A 24,014-nucleotide genomic window follows, 5' to 3' on the forward strand; every position below is an offset into this window, starting at 1 on the left:
GCAGTACGGGGCACTGGGTACCCTGATGCTGTGAATGACCCATAAATTCTGGGGAAGGCAGGCACTCTTTGCCTCCAAGGTGCGTAAGAAAAGAGCCTAACAGGAGCACGTGTTGTTGGCCCTTGCTGCAAAGCACTTAAGCATCAAGGATCTGAGACCTGGCAAAAGGGGACTTAGAAAATATGATAATAATAATATGAGCCAACCTGAAAAGGCTACTTTATGATTCCTACTGCATAATGTCCTGGACAAAGCAAAACTATGGAGACAGTAAAAGGATGGGTGGTTGCCAGGGGCTCCGTGGGAGGGAGGGACGAACAGGTGAAACCCAGAGGATGTTCAGAGCAGTGAGGCTACTCCGTAGCATCCGGCAGTGTGCATTCCTCTGCGTGCAACACCGAGAGCGCACCCTAATGATGCAAACCGTGGATTCGGGGTGATAGTGACGTGTCAGTGTGGGTTCACCCACTGCAGGAAAGGTACCCTCTGGTGCAGGATGCCGATAGTGGGGGGGGGGGGCGGGGCAGGGAGCATATGGGAACGTCCGTGCTGTACCCCCAGCTTTGCTATGAACCTAAAACTGCTTGAAAATTCAAGTCCTTTAAGGAAAAAGAATAATGACAGTGTGAGGGGGTACGGGCTGGGGGAGAGAGGAAATGTGCAGAGGTGGTAATGATTGAAACCCAGTGAAGGGTGCGTGAGAGTCTCTTATGCCATCTGCCGTTGTATGTGTTGGAAATTTTCCTTAATACAATGTAAGAGCAAACTAATTGCAGGGATTTATTTATATTTTGCTGACCACGCTGACTGAGCTTCCTAAGGAAGGCTGCATGATATGCTGACCGGTCATAGCCAGGGTCCAAGCCCTTCCAGGAATGCGTGCTTCTGTCTCTTGGAGCCTTTTGTGTAATATAGGAGGTAATTCATACCCCCGCGGCACTTGGGAGCATTAAATGGCATGATTTTTATGGAAGTGACAGAGGTCACTGGGCATGTACAAGGTGCTCAGTGAATGCTCACCCAGCAAAGCAGCAGAGGTGAGGGGTGGCCGAGCAGGACAGGAATCACAGAACTGGGAGAGTCCCAGTTATCATCAGGGGTTCTCACCGTCAGCCTGAGGTGGCTCCTGGGTCACGAGTACTGTTTTGGTGGGACCCGGAGACAGAGTGTGTGTCGGACAGGTGGGCGAGGCCCCGAGACCTCTGCCCTGGGGAGATCGCACAGCAGAGGTGACACGGTCTTCATCCCCAGCGGACGCTCCCTGGGGATTCTCTCTGCACCACGACTGAGCCCGCCTCAGCCAGGGCTGCCAGCGGACAGAGTCACAGAAATTTGGATTGTAGTTCAAAGTTTGACAGATGCTGAAGCCTGATTTGAAAAAAGAACTCAGGAAATCTTCAGGAAAAGAAATGCTTCCAGTGCATTCGAAAACAATGGCAGTTGGATCTTTTGACTTTACTGCTCCCTCTGTGCTTCTGTGTAACAAGCAGACTGTACCCTGGCATTTCCAACCTCTCACAAGTCTGACCCCAGCCGCCCCCTCCTGCCTCCTTCCCGGAAATCTCTTGTGACATTGGTCTTCCCGCTATGTCCCAAATCGCAAATGTGGGAGCAGGTCCTGCCAGCTTCCCCACCTTCTGGGGATCACTCCACGTATCCTATCTCATCCCGGGGTCTTGCTTAGAAGTCACTTCCTCGTGCACAAGTGTCTTGAGCGCCCGGGGTCCCCTGAAAGGAAGTGGTTGATCTCGTTTGGTGACTGCCTTGACCTCTGCCAGGTGTGAGACACGGTCTCCCTCCTGGTCGAAGGGGACGCTCTCTGCGTCTCCTTATCATGTCTCCTGAAGTCTGCCCTCCTTCCCAGCGCTCCTGAATCATGTGGAAATCATTTCAGGCAGTTTTCCACCTCCTATTCCTTGTTCTCTGCAGGGATGGAACGTGTCACTTTCAATTTCTTCCCTTCCTTCCCCTTATTTTGGGCAAAACATTTCATCAAAAGATGCTTGCCCCCCCCCCACCTCAAAGCATTTCTTGTCTTAATGCCAGAGGTATTTAAATGCCCTCATAGTGAACTGTACAATCTAATTACGTAACTTAAAGTACGTTTACGGAAGGAATGAAACACCCCGCAGCGTCACCGCGTCACCGTCTGAGAAATGGGGCTTTGTATTCTACAAAGTTCAGTGCCTTTCTTGCTGTTTCTCCCTGTGTCATAATGAGGCACCTCATCTTCCAGTTTTATTGGCAGAAACACTGGTAACAGAGATGCTAGAAAAGCCTGAGGCTCCGTCGTGGTAAAGTCATTTTAGCGACTGTAATTGTGCCAGGAACTTCTAATAGTTAAATTGGTTCCTGATTATGTTGCACTTGCTAAGTTCCCCTCTACTCAATTAACACGTAATTATTTAGGACTGTGCTGCTTTTTATTGTGCCGCACACACGGCTTTCCAACAGGCAGCTTATTGGGAAGGTCCCCTGTTGGAGCCCAGGCGGCATCCAAGTCCCTTTTCGTGCAAGGACAGAGCAGGCATGTGGTCCCATCGGCAAGGCCCGCAGGATTTTCTCTGTGATGCTTGGGATCGAGGGGCTCGGATCCCTGCAGCTGCCTCCATCCGCTGAGCCCCACTCCACACCCCCAGCCTTGTCTCCTAAAGATGTGTCAAAGCGTAGAACTCTAGGGTGTGTCTGCCCCTTTCTACTTAATGCTACTTAACATTTTATCAGTGGAAATCATGGTATTCACTTTGTACGATGTGGTCATATCTCTTTGTTACCCTTCATCTCAAAGTTAAAAAACAAGACCCTTGGATTCAAAGTTCAAGGGAACTCAGGGACTTCACAGTGAGTACTTTTCATTTGAAAATATGAGAATCTCAAAAACTTGAGCCACTTTATGAGAGTCTTCTAGCTAAATGTTTACGTGTACATGAAGAGGATAGATAACTAGATGGGTGGGTGGTTGACGGGTAGAGGAGAGATGGACAGAAAGGCACTGTAAAGTTCTTGAGGCTAAATGTTTACACGGATGTGAAAAGATAGATTGATCGATTGATTGATAGGGAGGGAAAAGGAGAATAGTTAGGTGATAGGCAACGGGTAGAAAGAATTGGATTAAGACTGTAATTGGATGTATGCATGTGGGTGTGTGGACAATAATCCAGTTCATATTTGACACCATTAGCAATTACAATATGCCATTTTGCTTCTGTTGGGAGCTCACTGTGGTTAACCATCCAGGTAGAAGAGAAGGAAGTCAGGAAAACTTCCTGTTTTCCTGTTTGTTTCCCCTAATTGTATGAGGTTTGGGAATAGGCTCTGTCACACTGGCCCCTAATGATTGAAAATGGGGAACGTTGTGACAGGATTGGTTGTAACAGGATTGTAACTTGGACTCCCGGAGACAGGGATCAGTTACCAAGAAGAGTGAGATAAATTAAGTCCTTTCCTTGCGGCCATTAAAAATAAAATTTGCAGTCATTTGCTTTGAATAATTTGAATGTCTTAGAGAAAGTACATCTAGACCTTATGGCTTTTTTAATCTTTTTGAGATGACATAATTTGCCTGTGGTTCTGTCTACATTATTTATTTGTGTGTTTGGTTTTATCTTCCAAGATTTTAGGTTATAAAGAAAGTCATCCAAAGCTTAAAAATGATTGAAAAGAACTATTAAATATGGGCTCACACTTTTTCTTAATTGTTTTGACCATGTGGGACAGCATCCTCGAAAGCATTTGATTCTCACACCATTAGCTTTGTTTTTAGAAATTACTTAATCTCCCCGGCTGGGAATAGACATAACTTGCTTGGCTCACAGAGTTATGAATCTTTATCTCCTGAGTCCCTCAGTTTTCTGGCAGAGCAGAAGCGGTGCCAGTCTATACTGTTTCCCACCTTCCAGTGCTGGCCCCCTCTGTCCCTTGCAGCTAAGAACGTGGGGAGCAGTATGTATGCCCTCTCTTCATGGTGTCCTGGGCTTATGTATGGTAATATTGGATGCAGAGGTTAGATTCTCTCTTTGCACTAAGGCAGGCTCAGGATGTGTTTTTTTTGTTTGTTTTTTTTTTGTTTGTTTTTTGTTTGTTTGTTTGTTTGTTTTTGCTTTTATTTTGTTGTGTTTGACTGGTACCAATCCTGGACACACCACTGGCTCTGAGAGATTCTTTAGTTCAGGTAGAGGCTAATGGTCCCTTAGATCAGAACCCTTCAGAATATTCATAGTGCCCAGGGGTCCTTTTAAATGCTGTTAAAAAAGACAGGGTTCCTGCCATCAAGTGTCAAGTTCCAGAGGTGGAGAGGAGAATGTGGGACTAGTTCTGGAGGTGGAGAGGAGAATGAGGGGACCAGCTCTGGAGGGGGAGAAAAGCATATGGGAACTGCTCTGGAGGTAGAGAGGAGAAAGAGGGACTAGCTCTGGAGGTGTAGAAGAGAATGAGGGGGCCATCTCTGAAGGTGAAGGCAAAAATGATGGAACAGTGCCCAACCATAAATGCCAAATGCCTAATAAGAATTTTGGTTAACAGGAAACTCAAAAGAGCTAAACCTCAGAGTGGAAAATCTACTCAGAATGTAAGGACACCACAGAGATCAATGGCTACCAAAAATTCTAGCCTCAGGTTAGGGCCTGATCTTCTAGGCTACTCATCCATCCATCCATCCATCCATCCATCCATCCATCCATCTACTCATCCATCCACCCTCCCATCCATCTATCCATCCATCCATCCATCCATCCATCCATCCATCCATCCATCCACCCATCCTTCCATCCATCTATCCACCCACCCACCCTCCCTCCCATCCACCCACTCACCCACCCACCCATCCATCCATCCATCCATCTACCTATCCGTCCATCTACCCATCCATCCACCATCCATCCATCCATCCATCCATCCATCCATCCATTCCTGTGATGGACACCTAGGGGACATTTCCATGCTGGGTGATGACTTAGCATTGCAAGCACATGAATGAATAAGCAGACAGGAGTATGTGGGAACAGTCTGGAGGCCTTCCCTGTCCTTGAGCTCAGCTCCACCAATGTCCAGCACAGACAGTCACCAGGGCTGCAGAGCCAGCCTATTCACACCCACCCTCCCTTTTGTTGCTTCTCAATAATAAGGACTTGATCTTGAGCTGTGTTGAACCAGCCTGAACTCTTCATCTTAAACTAGAAAGGTGTCCTGCTGTCCAGGCACTCAGCTTAGTTTGTGATTCTTTCCATATCCCTCTGTGACTGAAAGCACATTGTTATGCAGAAGCTTCTAATGTGATTTTCTTATTTATTTTCTCTAGTTTAACATTTATTCGAAAGAATCCCTGGATTACAGCAGATAAAAGATGTTCTTATGTAAAAAAAAAACAAAAAAACCCTGTTTATGTTTCTTTTTGCCTCCTTAGATCAATGATTGATCCTGAGATGCACTTGGCATTGCTCAGCTTTTAATCCCCTAAGGTGTGGGCTGCGGGGTATAATTTGTGTGTGCCCTGGATGGTGGATGGTTCTCTAGAAAGTGTGTGGCCCTAGATGCACTGAACCTGAGCAGCTCGCCCTTGTTGAAGGCATTAATGATGGGTTTTATTTGATCTTCCCTTTAGGTGTCCTGCTACAACTCACATTCTGTGTTATTTGCTTTTTGTCCTCACTTTTTAAAAAATTTATAGTGAATCTAAATTATAGAATCTCTCTCAGCCCTGCTCTTTCTCAGTGTCAGTTCATTAAAAAGTTTTTATTTGGCCTTCATATTATTTCAGCATGGCATATTTTTTTAAAAAAGAAGTCGTTTTGAGAAATATCTTTATTTAACCAGCTGAAATTGCTCCAGACCTTAATTAGAAGTAGCAGATTGTAACTGTTTGGGTGCTATCTCGAGGCAGAATAATTACCATGTAGTAATAACGCGTGTTCTAGTAAACTTGCCTTTATTGTCATAGAGGGATGGAGGGAGGGTCTTCCTTAAAGCTCAGAAGGACCCTGGGGTACCCTAGCGAACAAGCTGACTTCTGAAACTGAAGGAACAATTAAGGGGGGAAATGTGTCCGTGGTCATTAGCCTGGGATTTTTGTATGGCGTGGGAGTCACCCCCGTAATGACAGGAAGTGGTCTTGCCCCACTGACATTCGGGGGGATTTTCTCAGGTTGCCAGGGTTAATGCAGTACACGTCCCCAGATGCTCTCTGAACGCTGTCGCCAAGGGTCACATGGGCAAGGCAGACCACTGTCTCCTTAGCCACACATCTTGTACTTCTGAGGGCTAACCCTGGCCCAGGAGACCCCAGCCCAAGACCAGGGGGCTGATTGGAGCCGCCAGGTGTTGTATATATGCAAGGCGTGTCCTAAATTTAGTGATTTTCATCCTGGTGCTGTATTAATTTGTCAGGATGCCCTAAGTGCCCTGCATTCTGCTTTCCTCAATAAATCACAAAATTCAGCCAGAGAGCTACTTTTCACATTTAACTGGGCATCTGATAGCCATAATGTCTGCCACCCCTCTGGCTGATGATGCTGCTGCCCCTTCTGTGCTCCCGGCTAACGGACAAGGCCAGGGTCCCCATGTCCCGCCATTGAGAGTCACTTAAAACACGGATGCCTCCTTTCTGGTTCTATTTAATGTCACCAGGGAAGAATTCAGACAACTCCTGCCACGCTTTTCTTCCACACCTGAGATGGAAAACTCCAGCACAGGCCATTTGTCACACCTGTTTTGGCCCTGGATCCAAATCCGAGACCTCCCTAAAGCCCTAGGTGGAGAGTCCCTTTCTGCCTCCACCCTCCTCCCTCCTCCCTCCTCCCTCCTCCCTCCTCCCTCCTCCCTGGCCTCTAGTGGCCCTGAGACTGGCAGGGATGAGCTTCTCCAGGCATGCACAGCCGAAGAGATAGTGCTTTCGGAGAGCACGGTTCCTGGGAAGTAACCTAGATTTCTCTTACCCTCTCTGGCTGCTTCCTGCTGTCTAAACCGAGGAAGTGTAATTAAGTTTATTATCTGTGACCTAATGCGAATTCCTCTTGCATCCTGCCTTTGTGCAAAGGGAGAGGGTCATTTGAAAAGAAGTATCTGGACTGAGCTTGGTTCTTGTAAACACCCTCAAGGGCAATAAAACAAATCTACAGGATGAACAAGCTGGTGGTGGAAGGCTTAGTACTTGGGGGTCATTCATAACCTCCCAAATTACCTATCTCATCATAGAAATAAAATGTCAAATTCAAGGTGTTGAAGGATGTGATATTTTGCTCCAGCTGCTTAAAATTGTACGTTATCAATGGATCGATACAGTTCCTGCCAGCATTCTTGTTAAACCACTTACATATCTACTACAGCTTTTGAAATTTTGTTTGAACAAGTAATTAGTTACCAAAATTAACATTTGGAACACAGGACAAATGACACTGAAATAAGTCGTACTTCCAAATATGTCACCAAGCCGTTGCTCCAAGCCTGATAGATGGCGAACGGCAGTGCTTTCAAAAGCTTAACCGTAGAAAGCCAGCTAAGCAAAGACCAATTTAATAAAATACCATGAAGGCATCGTGACTTGAGAAGAGGATTTAATTTGCACCTTTTCTTTCTTTCTCTTTTTTAAATGAGATTTTTTAGAGATACTTTTCATATGTTACTTTCAGATGCTGTTATTTTGGTCTGTTTCTTTTATTCCGCATGTGCTAATTTCCTTGATTAATTTGGAGAACATCTGCATATAATTCTCTGGGCTTTTTATTGGCACAACCTCACAGCTTTTCACAGGACTTAGAGAGTTCACTTTCCAGACAGTCTCGGGTTGTATCTAATTGAAATGCCAAACCCTACAAAGGTGCCAGAGCGTAAGTGTGTAATTATGTAATTTTCTCTTGATCTTTCAGAGTCTTCCTGCGAGCGATTAATCAGTATGCAGATATGCTGAACAAAAAATTTCTGGATCAAGCCAACTTTGAGCTACAGGTAAGAGAAGAGGTAGACATGCCCTTTGTTGGGAAATCATGCTAAAACAAATTGCTGGTCTGAGCCAATGCCTTACATTTCTAATCCTCGAACTTAATTGGGTTCCCATCCAAGGTATGGAAATGGAATTTACAAGATGTCCTGCTGGAACCCAAGGATTGAAAATTCTGCCTTTGGAGTATTTGCTCAATTTAGCAAGGACAGAGATGGGGCTGTTTCAGAGCAAAAGGACTGAATCAGAGTGACAAGTAGGATCTGAGCAGGGAGTAACTGAGGAGACCGTCTCAGACCCAGACCGTCCTGATGTGGGGAGGGAACGTCCAGCTGACAAAACGAAGCTGGTTCCCGTCCCTGAGCCCTGCTGGCTGTTAGCACTTGGTTCCTCCTGGCTCTGTGCTACCTGCACTGGCCTGTTCCAGGCACAGACCCTACTGGACATGGCCTTGGCTGTGGTCAGCTGATCTGATCACTTTTGGCCCTTCTCCCTCAGTGCTCACAGGGGGTGTGGAGGAAGGAGGTGGTGGGAATGTGTGTAAGTGATAAGGACCAGTTTTGCCTGGCATGATTTGCCATTGGTGTTGGCATCGGTGTTTATGGCTCTCTGTTCCACTGCACTCTGGATGTATTTCTGCTAATAATGATTTTTGTATTACTTAGTTTACTAAAGTTTGCTAATAAAAAAAAGCATCCAGATGCAAATGGCGTTAGTTTCCTGGGCAGGATAGTTTACGGAGAAGGAACCTATGCCCATATTTCTTTTATAATTTAAAAATTTTAAATGTCTATTGTATCTGCATTATAGAATATAAGTATCTAATAATATATCTGGAACCGTATATCTAGAAGTGTTAATATTTTTTACCACTTTCGGTTTTTATCATTTTCTTTGCTTACTGCTTGTTTTCCCATATCCTAAAAGCACGGATATAATCTCATTGTAAACTATTCATGCATGTAAATCAGCGCATCGAGTAAAATATGCAAGACCCCTTCCCACCCTTTTCCTCTTTGCAGAGTGACTCTTAACTAATTGCACACACTTCCTGATGCCTATTTATGCATTTATCCAGACCTGTGTATGCTGTCTTCTGCTTTTAACGCAAACCGGATTATAGTCTGTATTTTTTTTTCTGTTCTGTCACATTTCACAATGTAAATGTACCAACATTTGTGCAGGCACTTTTGCACTGATGACCTACAGAATGTTCCAGTTTGTCCCTGTTGCAAGCACTGCATCTCAGTGCTGCATTTGTAGACAGGCTCCTGGGAGCATAATTGCCAAGCCGAGTGGTATGAAATTGTTCGTGAATGGACACTGATAAATTATCCTACTCTAGCGATTTGCAATTCCACTAACCTTCTTTGAGAGCAGCCATTGTCTAAAATCATCTCCAGTACCAATTTCTTTAAAATTATTGATTCTTATTTTTGTTAGAATTTCTTTGATTGCTACTTAGGCTGAGAATACTTACTGGCTGTTGATTTCTACTACGAACCATCTGATCGTTTCCTGTACTCATTTTCCTATTGGGCTATTTGTCACCCTTTTCTGTAAGTTGAAATTCTTAATATAGCCTCGTCATGCATTTAGGTTTATCATATAAAATTTTTAATTTTTCTGCCATCGAATCTTTCATTTCTTCTATGGCTTTTGGGTTTTATGTTTTACTTGGCAAATCCTTCTTTGCCTCAGTTTTATAAATGTAACTATTGTTGTATTTTATTTCATGTAGTTAGTATCTGCTAATACCTTGATAGTTTTGCTTTTTTTTTTTAATTTTTTTTTAAACTTCCTGATGATTGACCTACCTGGGATTTCTCTAGTTAGTGCTAGGGGAAAGAGTTTAACTTTACTTTTTCCCCAAATTACTTCATGAATAGGTTCTTCTTTCCCAGTGATTTAAAATGCCATCATAAAAAAACATAATTGCAAATGTGTGTGTGTGTGTGTGTGTGTGTGTCTGTTCTATTTCCTGTGTTATTATCTACTGGTTTTATACCCAGCTAGTAGAGCCAGGGCTTCCCTGTTAGTGTGCCATTGCGAAATTATCATGGCTCTTCTTTTGTATTTCCTCTTCCATATCAAATGCAAAATCAGCTTGTTAACCTCGCATATAAAAATGCTGCTTTTATTTTAATTGGGACTCCTTTGAATTTATAAATAAATGTAGGAAAAGGTTACAGTATGGGGAGAATACTCTGCAGTATTTATTTTTTCCCATCCCATACAGGAATATTTAGGTCTTCTTTTTGTGTCCTTCATTTGGTTTTTCCGTTTTATCCACATCAGCCTCACCCATTACTTGCTGGGTAGATTCTTGTGTGTTTGAAGAGTGGCTGCTATGAATGTAACATCTGTCACTTCTGCTCTTGTTCACTGTTTCATGAGTTAGGTCCCCGGGATGCTTCCCTCGCGCCCACACACACTTTGGGACAACAACATAACACCTTGCCCCTTAGCAGGCGTTAAGTGCATATGGATTGCTGTTCCACCCTGAAGCACACCCTCCTTCCCACCCCCAGGTGGAGGGCTTGAGTGCCTTATGGAGGAGACAGCCTGCACCGTGAGCTCCAGGCAGCTGGTGCTCTGACCAGGCACATTTTTATGTTCCTGCATCATCATGATCACTGCATGGTTCTCTCTCCAGGCACTTGCTTCTTTTTCCACTAATCAGCCCTGAGGGCCGCCTGCTACGTCCCCCCTCTGCTTCCCTGTGCTCCTGCCCAGCCTGCCTCTCATTCCTGCCAATACCATACAAAGAACTCTTAACCTAGCACCCCCCCCCCCAGTGTTGTAGTGTGTATTTCCTGCAAATAGGAACTTTCTCCTATGTAACTACAGTAAAACTACCCAAACCAGGAAGCTTATGTTTTTGCTGTCATCTAGCCCTCAGACCCCATTCAAGTTCAGGTATTGAGTCACAGCCCTCACAGGTCAGCACCACATGGGTGTGGTTACTTGCACACCTCAAATCATACATTGTATACCATTTTTTGGTTTGTATTTTTATGTGATTTTTTTAAGGTTTTGTTTGTTTGTTAGAGAGAGAGCGCACTCAAGCGGGGGAAAGGGGAAGAGGGAGAGAGAATCCTAAGCAGTGGAGAGCCCTATGTGGGGCTTGATCCCATGACCCTGGGATCATGACCTGAGCCAAAACCAAAAGTCAGATGCTGAACCGACTGAGCCACCCATGTGCCCCAAGACTTTTTTTTTTTAAGGTTGTTTTAGGTTCATCAAGGGGAAGGCACAGAGATTTCCCAAATACCCCTTACCCTGACACATGCACAGCTTTCCCCATAATCAACACCCCCCCACCAGAGTATATCTGTGTTATAGTCCATGAACGCACAGCTCTAGCTGAGCCCCTGCCTGTGATTCTCAGGATGCACCCACAGCGGCCATGCCTCCCACCAGTGCTACAATAAGAGGCCACTGCCAGGAGACGGGGGTGAGGTGGGGGGCCAGGGGTGAGGAGGGCTGTGAGTTCCAAAAACAAAAGAAGCAACTTTTATATTATTGACACTTTTAGTGTCAATGGGGCTAAATGGGAATGCACCTTGGTGAGTGGTGAAAAACCATCAGTGGTGAGGTTCAGGACGCCCCACTCGAGACCCTCAATCTGCTTCACATGCAACCCATGGCTTTGGGCGAGTCTCTGCACCTCATCGGAGATCACGGGCACAGGACTTACCTGGGCAATTCTGCAGTGATCCTATGAGCTGCTGTATTACGAAGAAAATGCCCTGTTCATGAAATGTGTCAGATAAATGGAAGACAGCATACTTACTTACAACTCTTGTTTAAAATTCCCACTTACCTCATAGGTAACTAAAAATGGAGTCAGTACTGTTAACACCTTATTTTTATATAAACTTTTGCAACAATCTCATTTGATAGAATAAATATTATCCCCGTTTTGTAAATGAGAAAACCAGCACCCACAAATTTCTTCCAAAGACTACGAAGGCCCTTCGAGCTTGGACGTATGATGAGAAGTGTGTCCAAGCTCTTTCCCACCGGAGCAGGTGGAATCCTGCCCCCGCCGCCCCGGCCCCACAGTCTGTCCTCTGGCACAAGCCCGGTGGGTTGAAGAGTATGTCTGAGTCATCCCCATTTGTGCTCCAAGAATTCTTCATTTTAATGTCCTTGAGCTGGTCTTAAGCATTGACATGACCAGGGGGCATTAGTTCCATGTTTTAGGAATCTACCCACAATGACACTTTTATGACAGCATGTCCAGGTTACCATGTTAAAGTACACATGCCTTCCACTGTGTGGAGCTTTATAGCAAAGTCATTTCTGAATTGTCTGTTCAGCCACATGGTCTATAAGTCTTTGGAATACAAAATGTTGGATTTTTTGCATCTCTCCTCCTTAGTTTTCTAGTGTTTGTATACAATTAGAGAAATCTATATGTTAATTTAAAAATATTTTTTAATGTTTATTTTGGAGAGAGAGGGTGCACAAGTGGGGGAGGGGCAGAGAGAGGGAGACAGAATCCGAAGCAGGCACCAGGCTCTGAGCTGTCAGCACAGAGACTGACGTGAGCACAGAGCCTGACGTGGGGCGAAACCTACATATTATTAAATAAGGGGCTCAATGGCACATAGCAGTAAGAGCCAACGTTATTATGTTCTTACTGCCTGCGGGCACCACCCAATGGCTTTGCACGTATATAGTCCTTCGATTCTCTGACAGCTCTATGAGATGGGTGCTACTTAAATTCCCACTCTACCTCTCGGGAAACTGAGGCACCGAGAGGTTAGGTTAGTTGTTCAGGGAGGTGGTAGACCTGGGTTTTGAGCACGTGCACCGTGACCTCAGTGCCCACGCCCAGCTCGGAACCACACCTTGGGTGGCTGGTTAGCCGTGTGTACAGGTGACCACGGGTTTCTAAACATCTCAGAGGTGTGTGCAGGGCAAACGAGGAATGTCTTAGAGGGTTATTAAGCTGTTCAGCACCTCAGTGTCTCCGCCTTTTTGGTTTTCAGCTTTGGAACAACTACTTTCACCTGGCTGTCGCTTTCCTCACTCAAGAGTCCTTGCAACTGGAGAATTTTTCGAGCGCGAAGAGAGCCAAAATCCTTAACAAGTAAGTCTGCGAGGTCATGGGCAGGAGCCTGCATAATTTCCACGTCGCCTTGGTATGCAAATTGAGATGTAATCATGGTGTAATTAAAGGGTGGTTTCAAATCATGAATCTGGTATTGCGTCTTCTAACCCATGAATCAAGGTCTAAAATTGCAGGGTTCATCCTGGTGAGTTCAGAGTCAGTGTCCACCACCATTAGCACCGCACAGAATGGGAGTTTCGGGAGATAGCTGCTTTTGCCACGCACTTTGCTGATGTCACTGCACACACGGTTTTCTTTATTGCCCAATTCTGCAATGCTCCTTCGAAAAAGGAAGCTTCTAATGCAAGCTCTTGGCACAGTTGAGGTTGTTGAAGAAGTCCTTTGGGGTGAGAGCTCCCCGGTTTCCTTCTTTGCAAGAGGTTCCCCGTCTCGTGCTCCAGGTAGGAGGTCCGACGGGCTGAACCAGCCCTTGGATCATCCTAACAGACCTCTCAGGTGCCCCACGTTCCTGCCTCGGTCCTTGCATCCTTCATGGCTACTGGTCCAGGACAAAGAAAAGAGCTCTTGCATGCTTTCTTTCCAAACTTTGGGTGCCCTGAGGGTCTCGCCTCCCCCCTTTTGCCTCAATTTCGCCGACTTCTCTTTGCTGAGCGCCCCTTTCGTAAGGACTTCTGAGAAGAGTTCTCTGATTGCTCCCATGTTTCCACGTCACCCGTTTCCGTGAATCATTTCGTAATGCCTCTGCTTCACGTTGACTGTTCCAAGGCTTTGCCGACCCTGTGCCACTCCCTGATGTTAGCGATTCCAGAGGGAGTCTCAGAAGGTGACAGCTGTTCAGTGCTCCTCATGTCCTGTCAGCATGTATCTCGCGTGCTGGCCACATCGCAAGGACATCATCCCTGGAGAGTAAGAATTTTATCAGCAAATATGTACCGAATGCGTACTACATGCCAGTGACTCGCTGAGCACTCTGTGTCCGTTTTTCATGTATAATCATTAAAAGCAAAACCAAACCTATTCATCGGGTTTTCTTATCATCCTCACTTCGCAGATGAGGAAGGTGAAGCCACATGGCCAGTGCCACCCACCTGGTCATTCTGACCCTGGCAGTTCAGAGCCCAGGATGTTTACCTGCGCCACTCTTAGAACCTTCTATCCTTTCCTTGTGCCATCTACAGAAAGGTCGACTCCCAGCCGGCCATCTTTTCCTTCAGGCTTTCTCAGTTGGGTGGCTCCTGTCCGTTGACCGTTGATGTAGACACGTGTTCGGTGTTCAGAAAAGAGGAAGGCCCCAGAAGGTGTAGGCCAAGTGGGTGGCCACTGGGGACTCCCGGGAAAGCCTGTTAGCAGCAGAGTCGGCCTACTCGGAGCCAACGTGGGGTGAGACTGCTAGGCTTGGCCCAGGGACAGAAATCGGGCGGTGCCTTCTGGGGACCAGCTCAATAGGGAAGCTTCCGCTTTGCCTAGTTAACATCATCTCAGGGCTCCTATAAAATTAGGGCTGGCGACTGGTAGATGCGGCTGTCCTGTGGTTTAAATGCTCTCCCGGTGGAACTTTCTATAGTAGCAGCAGAAAAAACTGGCCCGCTCTGAGTACCACACAACTCCTTCACAGCCAGCCCCGGATGCCTGGGACGCCTTGTCATCCAGTCCTGCAGAAGGAAAGCTGGCCCACAGCAGGTGAATCCACCTGTGTGTACGGACGGGGCTCACTGCACAGTGAGGCGGGAATCCAAACCCAGCTCCAGCCGACAGCAGAATCCATTCTTTGCCAAGCGCACAGCATGGCCAACCCTTCAAGATGCCTGCAGGAGAAGAAGGGAATGGAACCCGGAAATCTGGCTTAAAAGAGCTGGCATCTCCTTTGAGATTTTTAGCGTAAAACAATTAGTTCTGAGCCTTCTCCAGACCAGAAAGGGGTGGCTCGGCACTGGCCCCCTTTTGGTGTGTGAACGTTAACATTCTAAGCTAGAGCAACGTCAGTAAATGCAGTAACCACACAGGGCCTCGGCCGCCAAAGAAAACCTTTGCTTCTCACACAGCTATGTGCATTTAGAGGCTTCAAAGCCAACGAAAATTAAACACGGCCAGCTGGTGTCTCCCCTTCCAGAGCCGACAGGGCTTCTGAATTGAGCATTCTTTTTCTCATAACCGTGGCGATAAGAGACTCCGGAGTTTCCCTTTGAAATGTTCTCATAGATTCCCCAAGGGAAAAACTCCCAAGCATTTTAGTAGTTGTCTTTGCAAGGCTCTGGCAGGACTGCCTCAGCCCCTGTGCAGCCTGAGGGGCCCTCTCCCAGGGGCCTAAGCTCAGCGTGTGGCCTTCATAGGCCACCAAGGACAGGTGTTCTCTGTGTCTGAGACAAGCGCCCGTGGCCCGTGAGGCCGTGTGGCTAACGTGTGTGGCAGGTTCACCCATGTTTGTTGTATTTTTCGTGCCTCTTTCTGTACCTTAAACACTTTATAATCTAGCTGCAAGTTTATTGCTAAGTACCAACATCTACATGAGATAGATTTAAAGGCATCCTACCCAAATGCTTACATTTTCCCAGGGCCCAGAACCGTTTTAATCTGCTTAAAATTGTGCTACTGCAAAGGGATTGAGTACCTGCTCTGCACTCAGGGTCCTGGTGCTGGGGACCCCCAGGGTGCCGTGACAGCCTGGACATTGGCAACTAGGAGCCAACGTGGGGAGCCCAAGGCCTCTGGCAGGAGGGGATCCCAGGCTGCGTGGCAAAGGAGCCGCCAAATTACCAGGTTGGCTGGCCGAGCCGTGGGTCAGTGAACGGCCAGTCCCCACAAGGGTCCTCAAGTCCCAAAGGGCATGGCCTGATCTATGAGCAAAGAGATGCTGTGGGTTATTGAAGCAGAGGTGGGTGGCCAGGCCCGGAGGGCTTGGGGGAGAGCGTGAGGCCCAGTGCTGTGGGAGCCGACCCTATGGGTCCGAGCACAAGGCTGGGTGCTGACACAGAGCACAGTGCAGTGTGATGAGCAAGGCTGTCTTTTTCTAGAGGGAACCATGGGCTTCGAAGGTGGAGTGATGCCACGTCCATTTAATAGCCACTGGCCGCCTCCATTGGGGTCTGTCTACTGCTCTAGGGTTCCTGAATCCAGCCAAACGCATCTGAGTGAAGGCTTCTCTGTGGAGCCCCCTCCCCCCGCACCTGTACACCCCCACCAACCCTCCTCTCCCTCTGTGCCTTCAGCAGTTCCTTTCTGCCTGGTTCACGGCGTTGTGGCCCAGAACGATAGAAAATCCCAGCGTGCAAAGATCAGCCTGTTCATTCCCGCTTGCTAAGCTCTCCATCCTCCCGATGACCGGGGTTGGGGAGATAATTAGGATATTCGTTCCAGAGACATTCCCCAAAGTGCATGGGGGTAACGTAAAACAATGGGCCATACCACACAGAGAACTGATTATGTCAAACCCAAATTGACTATGAGATCTTCCAGTGAATCACAAAATAAATAACCGCTGGGAACCAAAGTGTATCATAAGAAAATTTAACTGACTCAGCCTTCAGACATCCTTGTTCCTAGTGACTGCCCACAGAGGACATGTGAAATCTGACCATCATCTGTCCCTCGCCCAGCCCACCCCCCCCACCCCGATCTTCAACATTATTGGGACTCAGGAAATATGAGTCAGATGTAAAAGAGTTTATTTTTGATTAGCAGCCAGCTTGGCCATTTTAGTGCACAGGACACATGTGTCCTGGCATGTGACAACGTGACCTGTGACTGCAGACAGGCTCCTGTGTTCAGGACCAGTCTTTGTCCTGGAAGAGAAAGGGGGTTCAGGAATTGGGCGTCCAGCATTTCTAAGCGTAAGATGCTCACTTAAAAGTTTCAGCCCAAGAGAGTAACATTTGAAGGCCAACCTCAGGCCAGTGCGTTTGAACCTGTTATGCAGGTTCCGTGAAGACCCTCTCCCCAGTGGTTTCCCATGCTGCTTCTCGATCTTTATGATAGAGATCTGCCCTCCACCCGTCGCACCCTCATGAGACCATGAAGGTAGTAAGGTTGCTACTTCATAAAACATTTGTACACATATATTTATATGTGTGTTGATTAGTGAAGTAAAACCTATTCCTTCAAAAATGTTTGAAACTTAAACTTTATTTTTTTATATATTTTTTTAAAGTTTATTTATTTTTTTTATTTTTCTCTTTGAGAGAGACAGAGACAGCATGAGTGGGGAAGGGACAGAGGGAGAGAGAGAGAGAGAGGGAGAGAGAGAATCCCAAGCAGGTTCACACCCAGAATGAGCCACCCCGTAAACAAATATCTCCACGCGGGGCTCTGAGATGTGCGTGTTAGGTCAAACTACAGACGTTGCTCTTAGGGAAACTGGAGGGAAATAAAGCTGTGACAAGCCCCATTTTGCAACGTGACCTAATCCTGAAGCTGTGTTTGCACTCCAGATTGTGACAAGAAATAGTTCAGAAAAAGTATAACTTGTGTCTGTGCTCATTTTGTGAGAGACTCTGATCATTCAGAATAAATTCACTGTGAACTGAGTTAGCCAGGGGCCCGGGGAGACAGACGTAACAAACGGTGGCCCTGTGCCGAGTCCCTGTTGGCAAGGGGCACGTGTTCCCCACACCCGAGTGATACCGTGCTCCGTTGAACATGGTAGAACTCCTGTGGCACCGGGCACCATGGCACGTCCGAGACCCGTGTGTCATGAGCTTTATTCCCTTGGTCGCTGCTGGGGTCCCACCTCCTCTCGCCTCCCTCAGGGATTCAGCGTTCAAATGTCCCACTTGGCCCATCATCTCCCTCCAGCGGCCTCCACATCTGTCTCCGTTCCCCAACCTCCGCCCGCTCCTAACACCGATCTGTCTCTTTCATTCGTTCTCAGAACGAATGTCGACCTTCTTCCTCCTTTTTGGCCTCACTGTTCCTTGTCAGGCTCCTGGTCCTCCGTCGGGCCATTCACTCGGTGGCTGGGCTCCTCGAGCCTTGCTCTCGGGACTTCTTACTCCACTCTCCCTCCTTCAAAAGGCCGTTTTCTCAGCTGTGCATCTCAGCCCTTCCTCGGGCCAGGATGGCAGCTTAATGGTCATCGCACTCAATTCCTGCGATCATCCACCCTCGTAGTTAACGCACTGGGTGGCTCGAAACGCCTGAAGTTTATTGTCCCACGTCAGGAGGCTAGGAATCCAAATCAGGGGGTGGGCAGACTTGGCTCGTTCTGGAAGCTCAGATGGAGAGCCTGTTCTGTGCCTCTCTTGCATCAGGTGGCTGTCCCCAGTCCCTGGTGCTCCTTGGCCTTGGCTGCATCCTTCCCAACTCTGCCCCTGTCTTCAGGTGGCCTCCTTCCCCGTGTCTCCAAATCTCCTTCCCCTTGTGAGGACACCTGTCCTGGGACCTAACCTCCCTCTGACCTCCGCAATCGAGTATGATGTCATCTTAACATGATGACATCTGCAAAGACCCTGTTTCCAAATAAGGTCACATTCTCAGGTTCTGGGGGCCAGGACCTCTACACGTTCTTATGGATGACACGGTTCAACCGACAGTCATGCCCAACAGACTTATTTGGGGACCATACTTCATGGAGACCATAAAGGTAGTGAGGTTACCACTTCATACAACATTTGTACACATATATTTATATGTGTGTTGGTTAGTAAAGTAAAACGTATTTCTTATTTCAAAAATATTTTGAAGCTTAAACTTTGTTCTCTCATAATTTTTTTAAAGTTTATTTATTGACTTTGAGAGAGGCAGAGACAGCATGAATGGAGGGACAGAGAAGGAGAAGGAGAGGGAGAATCCCAAGCAGGCTCTGCCCTGGCAGCACAGAGCCCGATGCGGGACTTGAACTCATGCAGCCGTGAGATCATGATCTGAGCTGAGAAACCAAGAGTCAGTAAATCCAGGTGCCCCGAAACTTAAACTTTAAAAAACTGTCTGTGGGGGCGCCTGGGTGGCTCAGTCGGTTAAACATCTGACTCTTGGCCTCTCAGCTCAGGTTGTGATCTCATGGTTTGTGAATTTGAGCCCCACATTGGGCTTCATGCTGACCATTCGGAGCGTGCTTGGGATTCTGTCTCCCTCTCTCTCTGCCCCTCCTCTGCTCTCTCTCTCTCTTTCAAAATAAATAAACTTTAAAAAGCTGCCTCTGCGGCCTTTGTTCAGACTGCATCCCCCTTGTTCTTTCTTTTTTTTCCCCCTTGTTCTCTTAAGGGGAAGGAGCAGGCTCCCTGTCCTCCAGCCACTTTTCCTACTTGGTCAATATAATCACCTAGCCTGCTCTGCCACGGGGCATTTGCACCTGCTGACGCCTCTGCTTAGAATGCTCTTCCTTCCCCTCTGACTGGATTACATCTTTCCTTCTTCACATCGGAGGGTACTTGTCTGTGGACTTTGTTCTGCCTATGATATTAATATTCTCATATTAGCTCTGTGCCTGGCCTCTAGTAAGCATTCGGTAATTAATGAATCAATGAGTAATCCTCCCCGAATGAGTCAATTTAAATGGCCATTGTGACCATGAGGGGGCTGCTGTATGAGGCCTAGTCTGAGCTTGTAAAGGAAGCACCTAGCATGGCTCGAGTACTTGCTAGGACATATGAGGGCCTTATCTCTCTCGTTCTTAAAAAATCCTGGGAGGTGAACATCATACATCATTATCCCAGGACTGCAGAAGAGGAGACTGAGGGTCAGAGTGGCCAGGTGACTTGCCCAGTGTGCTTCTGTTTGGGCTCCAGTCAGCCTCACCCCTAAGGCTGGACCGTCTGTGGTGGGCAGTGGGTTTTCTGTTCCTTGGGGTGAAGACTCCCGAAACCAGAGACTGAGATAAGGCCTCAGAGGTCGGATTCCTGCTATTTTAGGTCAGAGCAATAGGCCTGGTGGGGGACCCTGTATCTACCTAGGCTGTGGGGGATTGTCTGCTGGGGGCCCCGCTGGCAGTTTGGAGGTGCTCCCTTTCCTGGGGGTGGGCACGGGCGGCCGGGCTGTGGGGGGCGGTGCCGGGTGACCCCAGCTCCGTGCTGCTGTCCGGCTGGTCCATTCACCACCGGGAACCTTTGCTTCCTCGGTGGAAAGAGGGCTGCAGCAGCGTCCCTTTGCTCACCCCGTAGTCTTACTGCCAGAGTCCGATGAAACCAGGGCCCTTGGCGGGACGTGACAGAGCGCCGTGCCTTGCGGTCAGGGACGTCCGCACTTGCGGGCCCTCGCGATGAGTGCTGCGGGGCGAGGCGTGGGGTTTGGGGTCCGAATCTCGGGATCTTTTTCTTCCCTCCTTGCCTGTGACTCGGCCGAGCCCTCTAGCTCCCCCCTCCAGGACTGGTTCCGCTCCCTCCCGTGTAGGCTGTTAGAGACGACCTTGGTTCTGACCCACAAGGCCGCCAGCCCCGGTCTGCTCCCAGGTAAGGAGCGTTAGCCCCGACATTCCCGAGGACTGCTGCTTTCTCCTCCTCAGGAGGAAGGTACAAATGCTCCGGGAACCCCCCTTGAGTGCTGGTGACAGCCGTGACCCTACCGGGCGGTTACCCGAAGATGTGTAGAGATTAAGCTGCCTCTGGCGAGGGATGTGCTCCTGGATCTCTGCCGATATCCTGCCCTCAAATTCCGTGAAGGCACATGGTCCTCCACATACAAGACAGGACAGCGTAACTGGGAAACGCAGACGAGGCATCATGACCGTCTCACCCTCTGTGGGCACCATAAGGAGAGGTGATGCGCAGGGAGAGGAGGCAGAAGCGGCGGGGGCTCCCTCTCCGCGTGGGCCCCCTGGCACCCAGGGGTCGGCCTCAGCTCTGGAGAAGTGGCGGGTGACTGTAGGTCACGAGACATCGGGTCACTCCCGAATGGTCCCAGCCGCGTGGCGTTTTGGCCTTTCTTGTTGTGTGAGAGCTATTATCGGGAGAAGAGGGAGTCCCCTGGCTGTTAGAAGAGTATTTAAAGCTTGAGTCAGGCAGTGGCAGGCCAGCCGCTGTGACCAGCTCTCACCACCTCTGGGGGCTCTGAACTCGTGCTGGCAGGGGAGGGGGGGGTCTCTATGTTCCCGGGGTCCTGCCTGTAATGCCGAGCTCCCGGGGTCCCCAGATGCCTGCTCCCTGAGAGGTGATCATCCACCCACACAGCGAGATGTTCGCAGCCTCAGGAGGCGGCATCAGCACCGGGCGTGAGTATGGCTTTACGCTCCGCGGTGCTCTTTCCGGGTAAATGCCAGGATGGTGCCAGCCGGCCCCATTGTCTCCGGGTCTGGGCCGCAGCAGCTGCCGGGGCCCTTCGTCATTTGTGCAGGAGCAAAAATGGGGATCGGGAAGCTGGATCTACAAGCCCGGACAGGGTGTACAGCTGAACGGGGCTTAGATTCTACACACCTTGGGCGATTGGGGCTCCAGTTGGACATGGAAGGATGCTCTCTGGTCACCCACGGACTCGGTCCAGTATCTTTGCTGACAGCGGATGGGCCGCTCCTCACTGGGGCAGTGGGGACAGGTCCATTCCTTGGCCAAGATCCCCCCTCTCTCACTCACCGAATTCACCCACATCAGCACTCACCCGGTTGTCAGGCTGGGCAGGAAGGTAACTCATCGACATCAGAGGACAAGCTTGTCCTCGTGGGAAGGGACTGACGCCCCCAGCTCAGTTCTTGTCTGTACAGTGGGCTGTGGCACCCGGACAAGCGCTGTGCCCCCGGGTCGACTTCTGTGAAGGGGCCTCCAGGGCAGGCTTCCCTGGTTGAGAGTCTGAGCCTGCAGCCCTCTCCCGCCGGAAGTGACAGATGTGTGCTTAGGGCACCGGAGACTTCTATAAGGGGGCAGCATCAACTGCGGTTGATGATTTACCGGGAGGATCTTTGCTGTTGGAGCCACAACCGGGTCATCTGTACACACAGCTTTCCTTTCCACATCAGCTGATGTGAGGACGAACAGAGCGGCTTGATGACCCAGCTGCTATACTCTCGTACTCTACGATCGTTTTGCAAGTGACTATTTTTAATATGATCAGGCTTTTTTTTTTTTTCGTTAGGCAATAAAGGAAAAAGTTAAATTGCTCACAAACTAATAAATGTTTATCTTCCGAAGCCTCACGTTCTGTTTTCTCACGAAACACACACCTCTTCTGCTGACCGGGTAGAAGGGAAATTAGCATTTATTTTCCTTGATAAACAAAAGACCGGGTAATATTTGTTGACCTCTTTTGGTGCAAAGCCCTTCCAAAGGGATATTTGGGAGAGGCCTCCCCTGCTCTCGTGTCCACTCCAGGGCTTAATTTTAACGTGTGAAAACTACTTTGTGAGCAGGGTTGGAGGATGCCCTTTCGTGTCTGTGGTTCCTGGATGCTCTGCACACAAGCTCCCCCTTAGGCCAGGGACCCAGGTCCTCCTCTTGCCATTAGAGATTGAAGAAAGGAAAATGCTGGTATTACTCCCCACCCCCTCACCCATACTCCCATGGGGGTGTTGGGGGCGGGGGGGGGGTGGGGAATGTTCCAGAGCCTGAGGTGATGAGAAAGGGAGACTCCCTTGGCTCGATCCTTCCTCCTTCCGTTCCCTTTGGGGGCAAATACGCCACAGCGTCGATACAGTCTTTGTTTGTCTCAGTGATGGGGGACTTTCGTTGTGCTTAAAAATAATCTAAGTCTGATTTCCAAATGCTCAAAAGGGTGACTCAGCGTTTTCCCTGTCCTCGGTTCTCAGGTACGGAGACATGAGGAGGCAGATCGGCTTCGAAATCAGAGACATGTGGTACAACCTTGGTGAGTAGCCGGGCTTTCCGGACATCGTGGTGGTGGTCTTGAATGTGTGGTGGGTGATGGATGATGTTGGCCCCGGCTGTCGGGGCTCGGGTATCCGAAACATCCGAATCGTTTCTCCTCCTCGGAGAGCGATTGCTACTTTTGCAATAGCTGTTTTCCGTAAACAGGAGATGGGAAGAAAACCTGATGGGGGGGTGGGGAGTGAATAGAAACATCCGTGGGGCTCCCTCTTGACGTCAGGTGAACACGTCTCTGCTTTGAAGCTGCTTCTGGGCGTCACGAACATTCCCTCCGTTCCTCAGGCATCCAACCGTGTAGCTCATCTCCTTGTCACAATGTCACTGCTTTTACTATTCAGTTTAATATATTCTACCATATTCTACCCTCAGGTCAAAAGGGGGTTTTTTTGCCTACTCAGAACCGGACCTTGTATGTAGGCAGAGCGCCACCAGGTGGTGGTAGCGTAACACACTTGCACAGTGAAAACACCAGGGGATCCTTGTGTTTAAGATGAGACATTAAACTAGGTGTTTGTCACTACAAATTTCCCTCTTGCTGCTGCTTTTGCTGCACCTCAGACGTCTCGGTGTATTTTGTTGTCACTTTCATTTGTTTCAAGATATCTCCTGACTTCCCGTTTTACTTCTTCTTTGACCCATTGGTTTCTTCAGGAGCAGGCTCTTTCATTTCCACTATTTGTGAGTTTTCTCATTTTTCTTTTGTTACTGACTTCTGATTTCATTCCATGGCAGTTGGAAGAGATACTTGGTCTGGTTTCGGTCTCCTTAAATTTTGTCGTTGCTGTTGTTGTCTTAAAGTTTATTTATGTGTTTATTTTGGAGATAGAGAGACAGAGCACATGAGTGGAGGAGGGGCAAAGAGAGAGGGAGAGAGAAAGAGAGAAAGAGAGAGAGAGAGAGAGAGAGAGAGAGAGAGAGAGAGAGAGAGAATCCCAAGCTGGCTCCCACTGCCAGCTCAGAGTCCGATGCAGGACTAGAACCCCCAAACCATGAGATTGTGACCTGAGCCAAAGTCAAGAGCCAGAAGCTTAACCCACCAAGCCACCCAGGCGCCCCCTCCATAAATTTGTTAAGAATTGTTTTATGACCTAAGAGGTGGTATATCCTGAGGAACGTTCCATGTGCCCTTCAGTAGAATGTTATTCTGCTGTTCCTCAGTGGAATGTTCTATATGTCTGTTAGGTCTGTTGGGTCTACAGTGTTGGCTTCATTGGTAAATATAACTCAGCTGAACACCTCAAGAAACTAGGAAAAGGATGAA

General features: G+C 48.2%; 1 protein-coding gene across 3 annotated transcripts in view; it reads left to right on the forward strand.

Annotated features, from left to right (window-relative positions):
* Positions 1–24,014, forward strand: part of DOCK1 (dedicator of cytokinesis 1) — a 529,364-nt gene that overhangs the window by 414,926 nt on the left and 90,424 nt on the right. For all 3 annotated transcript variants that reach the window (XM_011287620.4, XM_019813984.3, XM_011287621.4), the window contains 3 exons: positions 7,860–7,938; positions 12,931–13,031; positions 22,675–22,733. In XM_011287620.4, coding sequence (XP_011285922.2) covers positions 7,860–7,938; positions 12,931–13,031; positions 22,675–22,733 — 239 coding nt within the window. The remainder of the gene's footprint in view (positions 1–7,859; positions 7,939–12,930; positions 13,032–22,674; positions 22,734–24,014) is intronic.

This window comes from Felis catus, chromosome D2 (assembly GCF_018350175.1).
Source record: "Felis catus isolate Fca126 chromosome D2, F.catus_Fca126_mat1.0, whole genome shotgun sequence".
Classification (NCBI taxonomy): Eukaryota; Metazoa; Chordata; class Mammalia; order Carnivora; family Felidae; genus Felis; species Felis catus.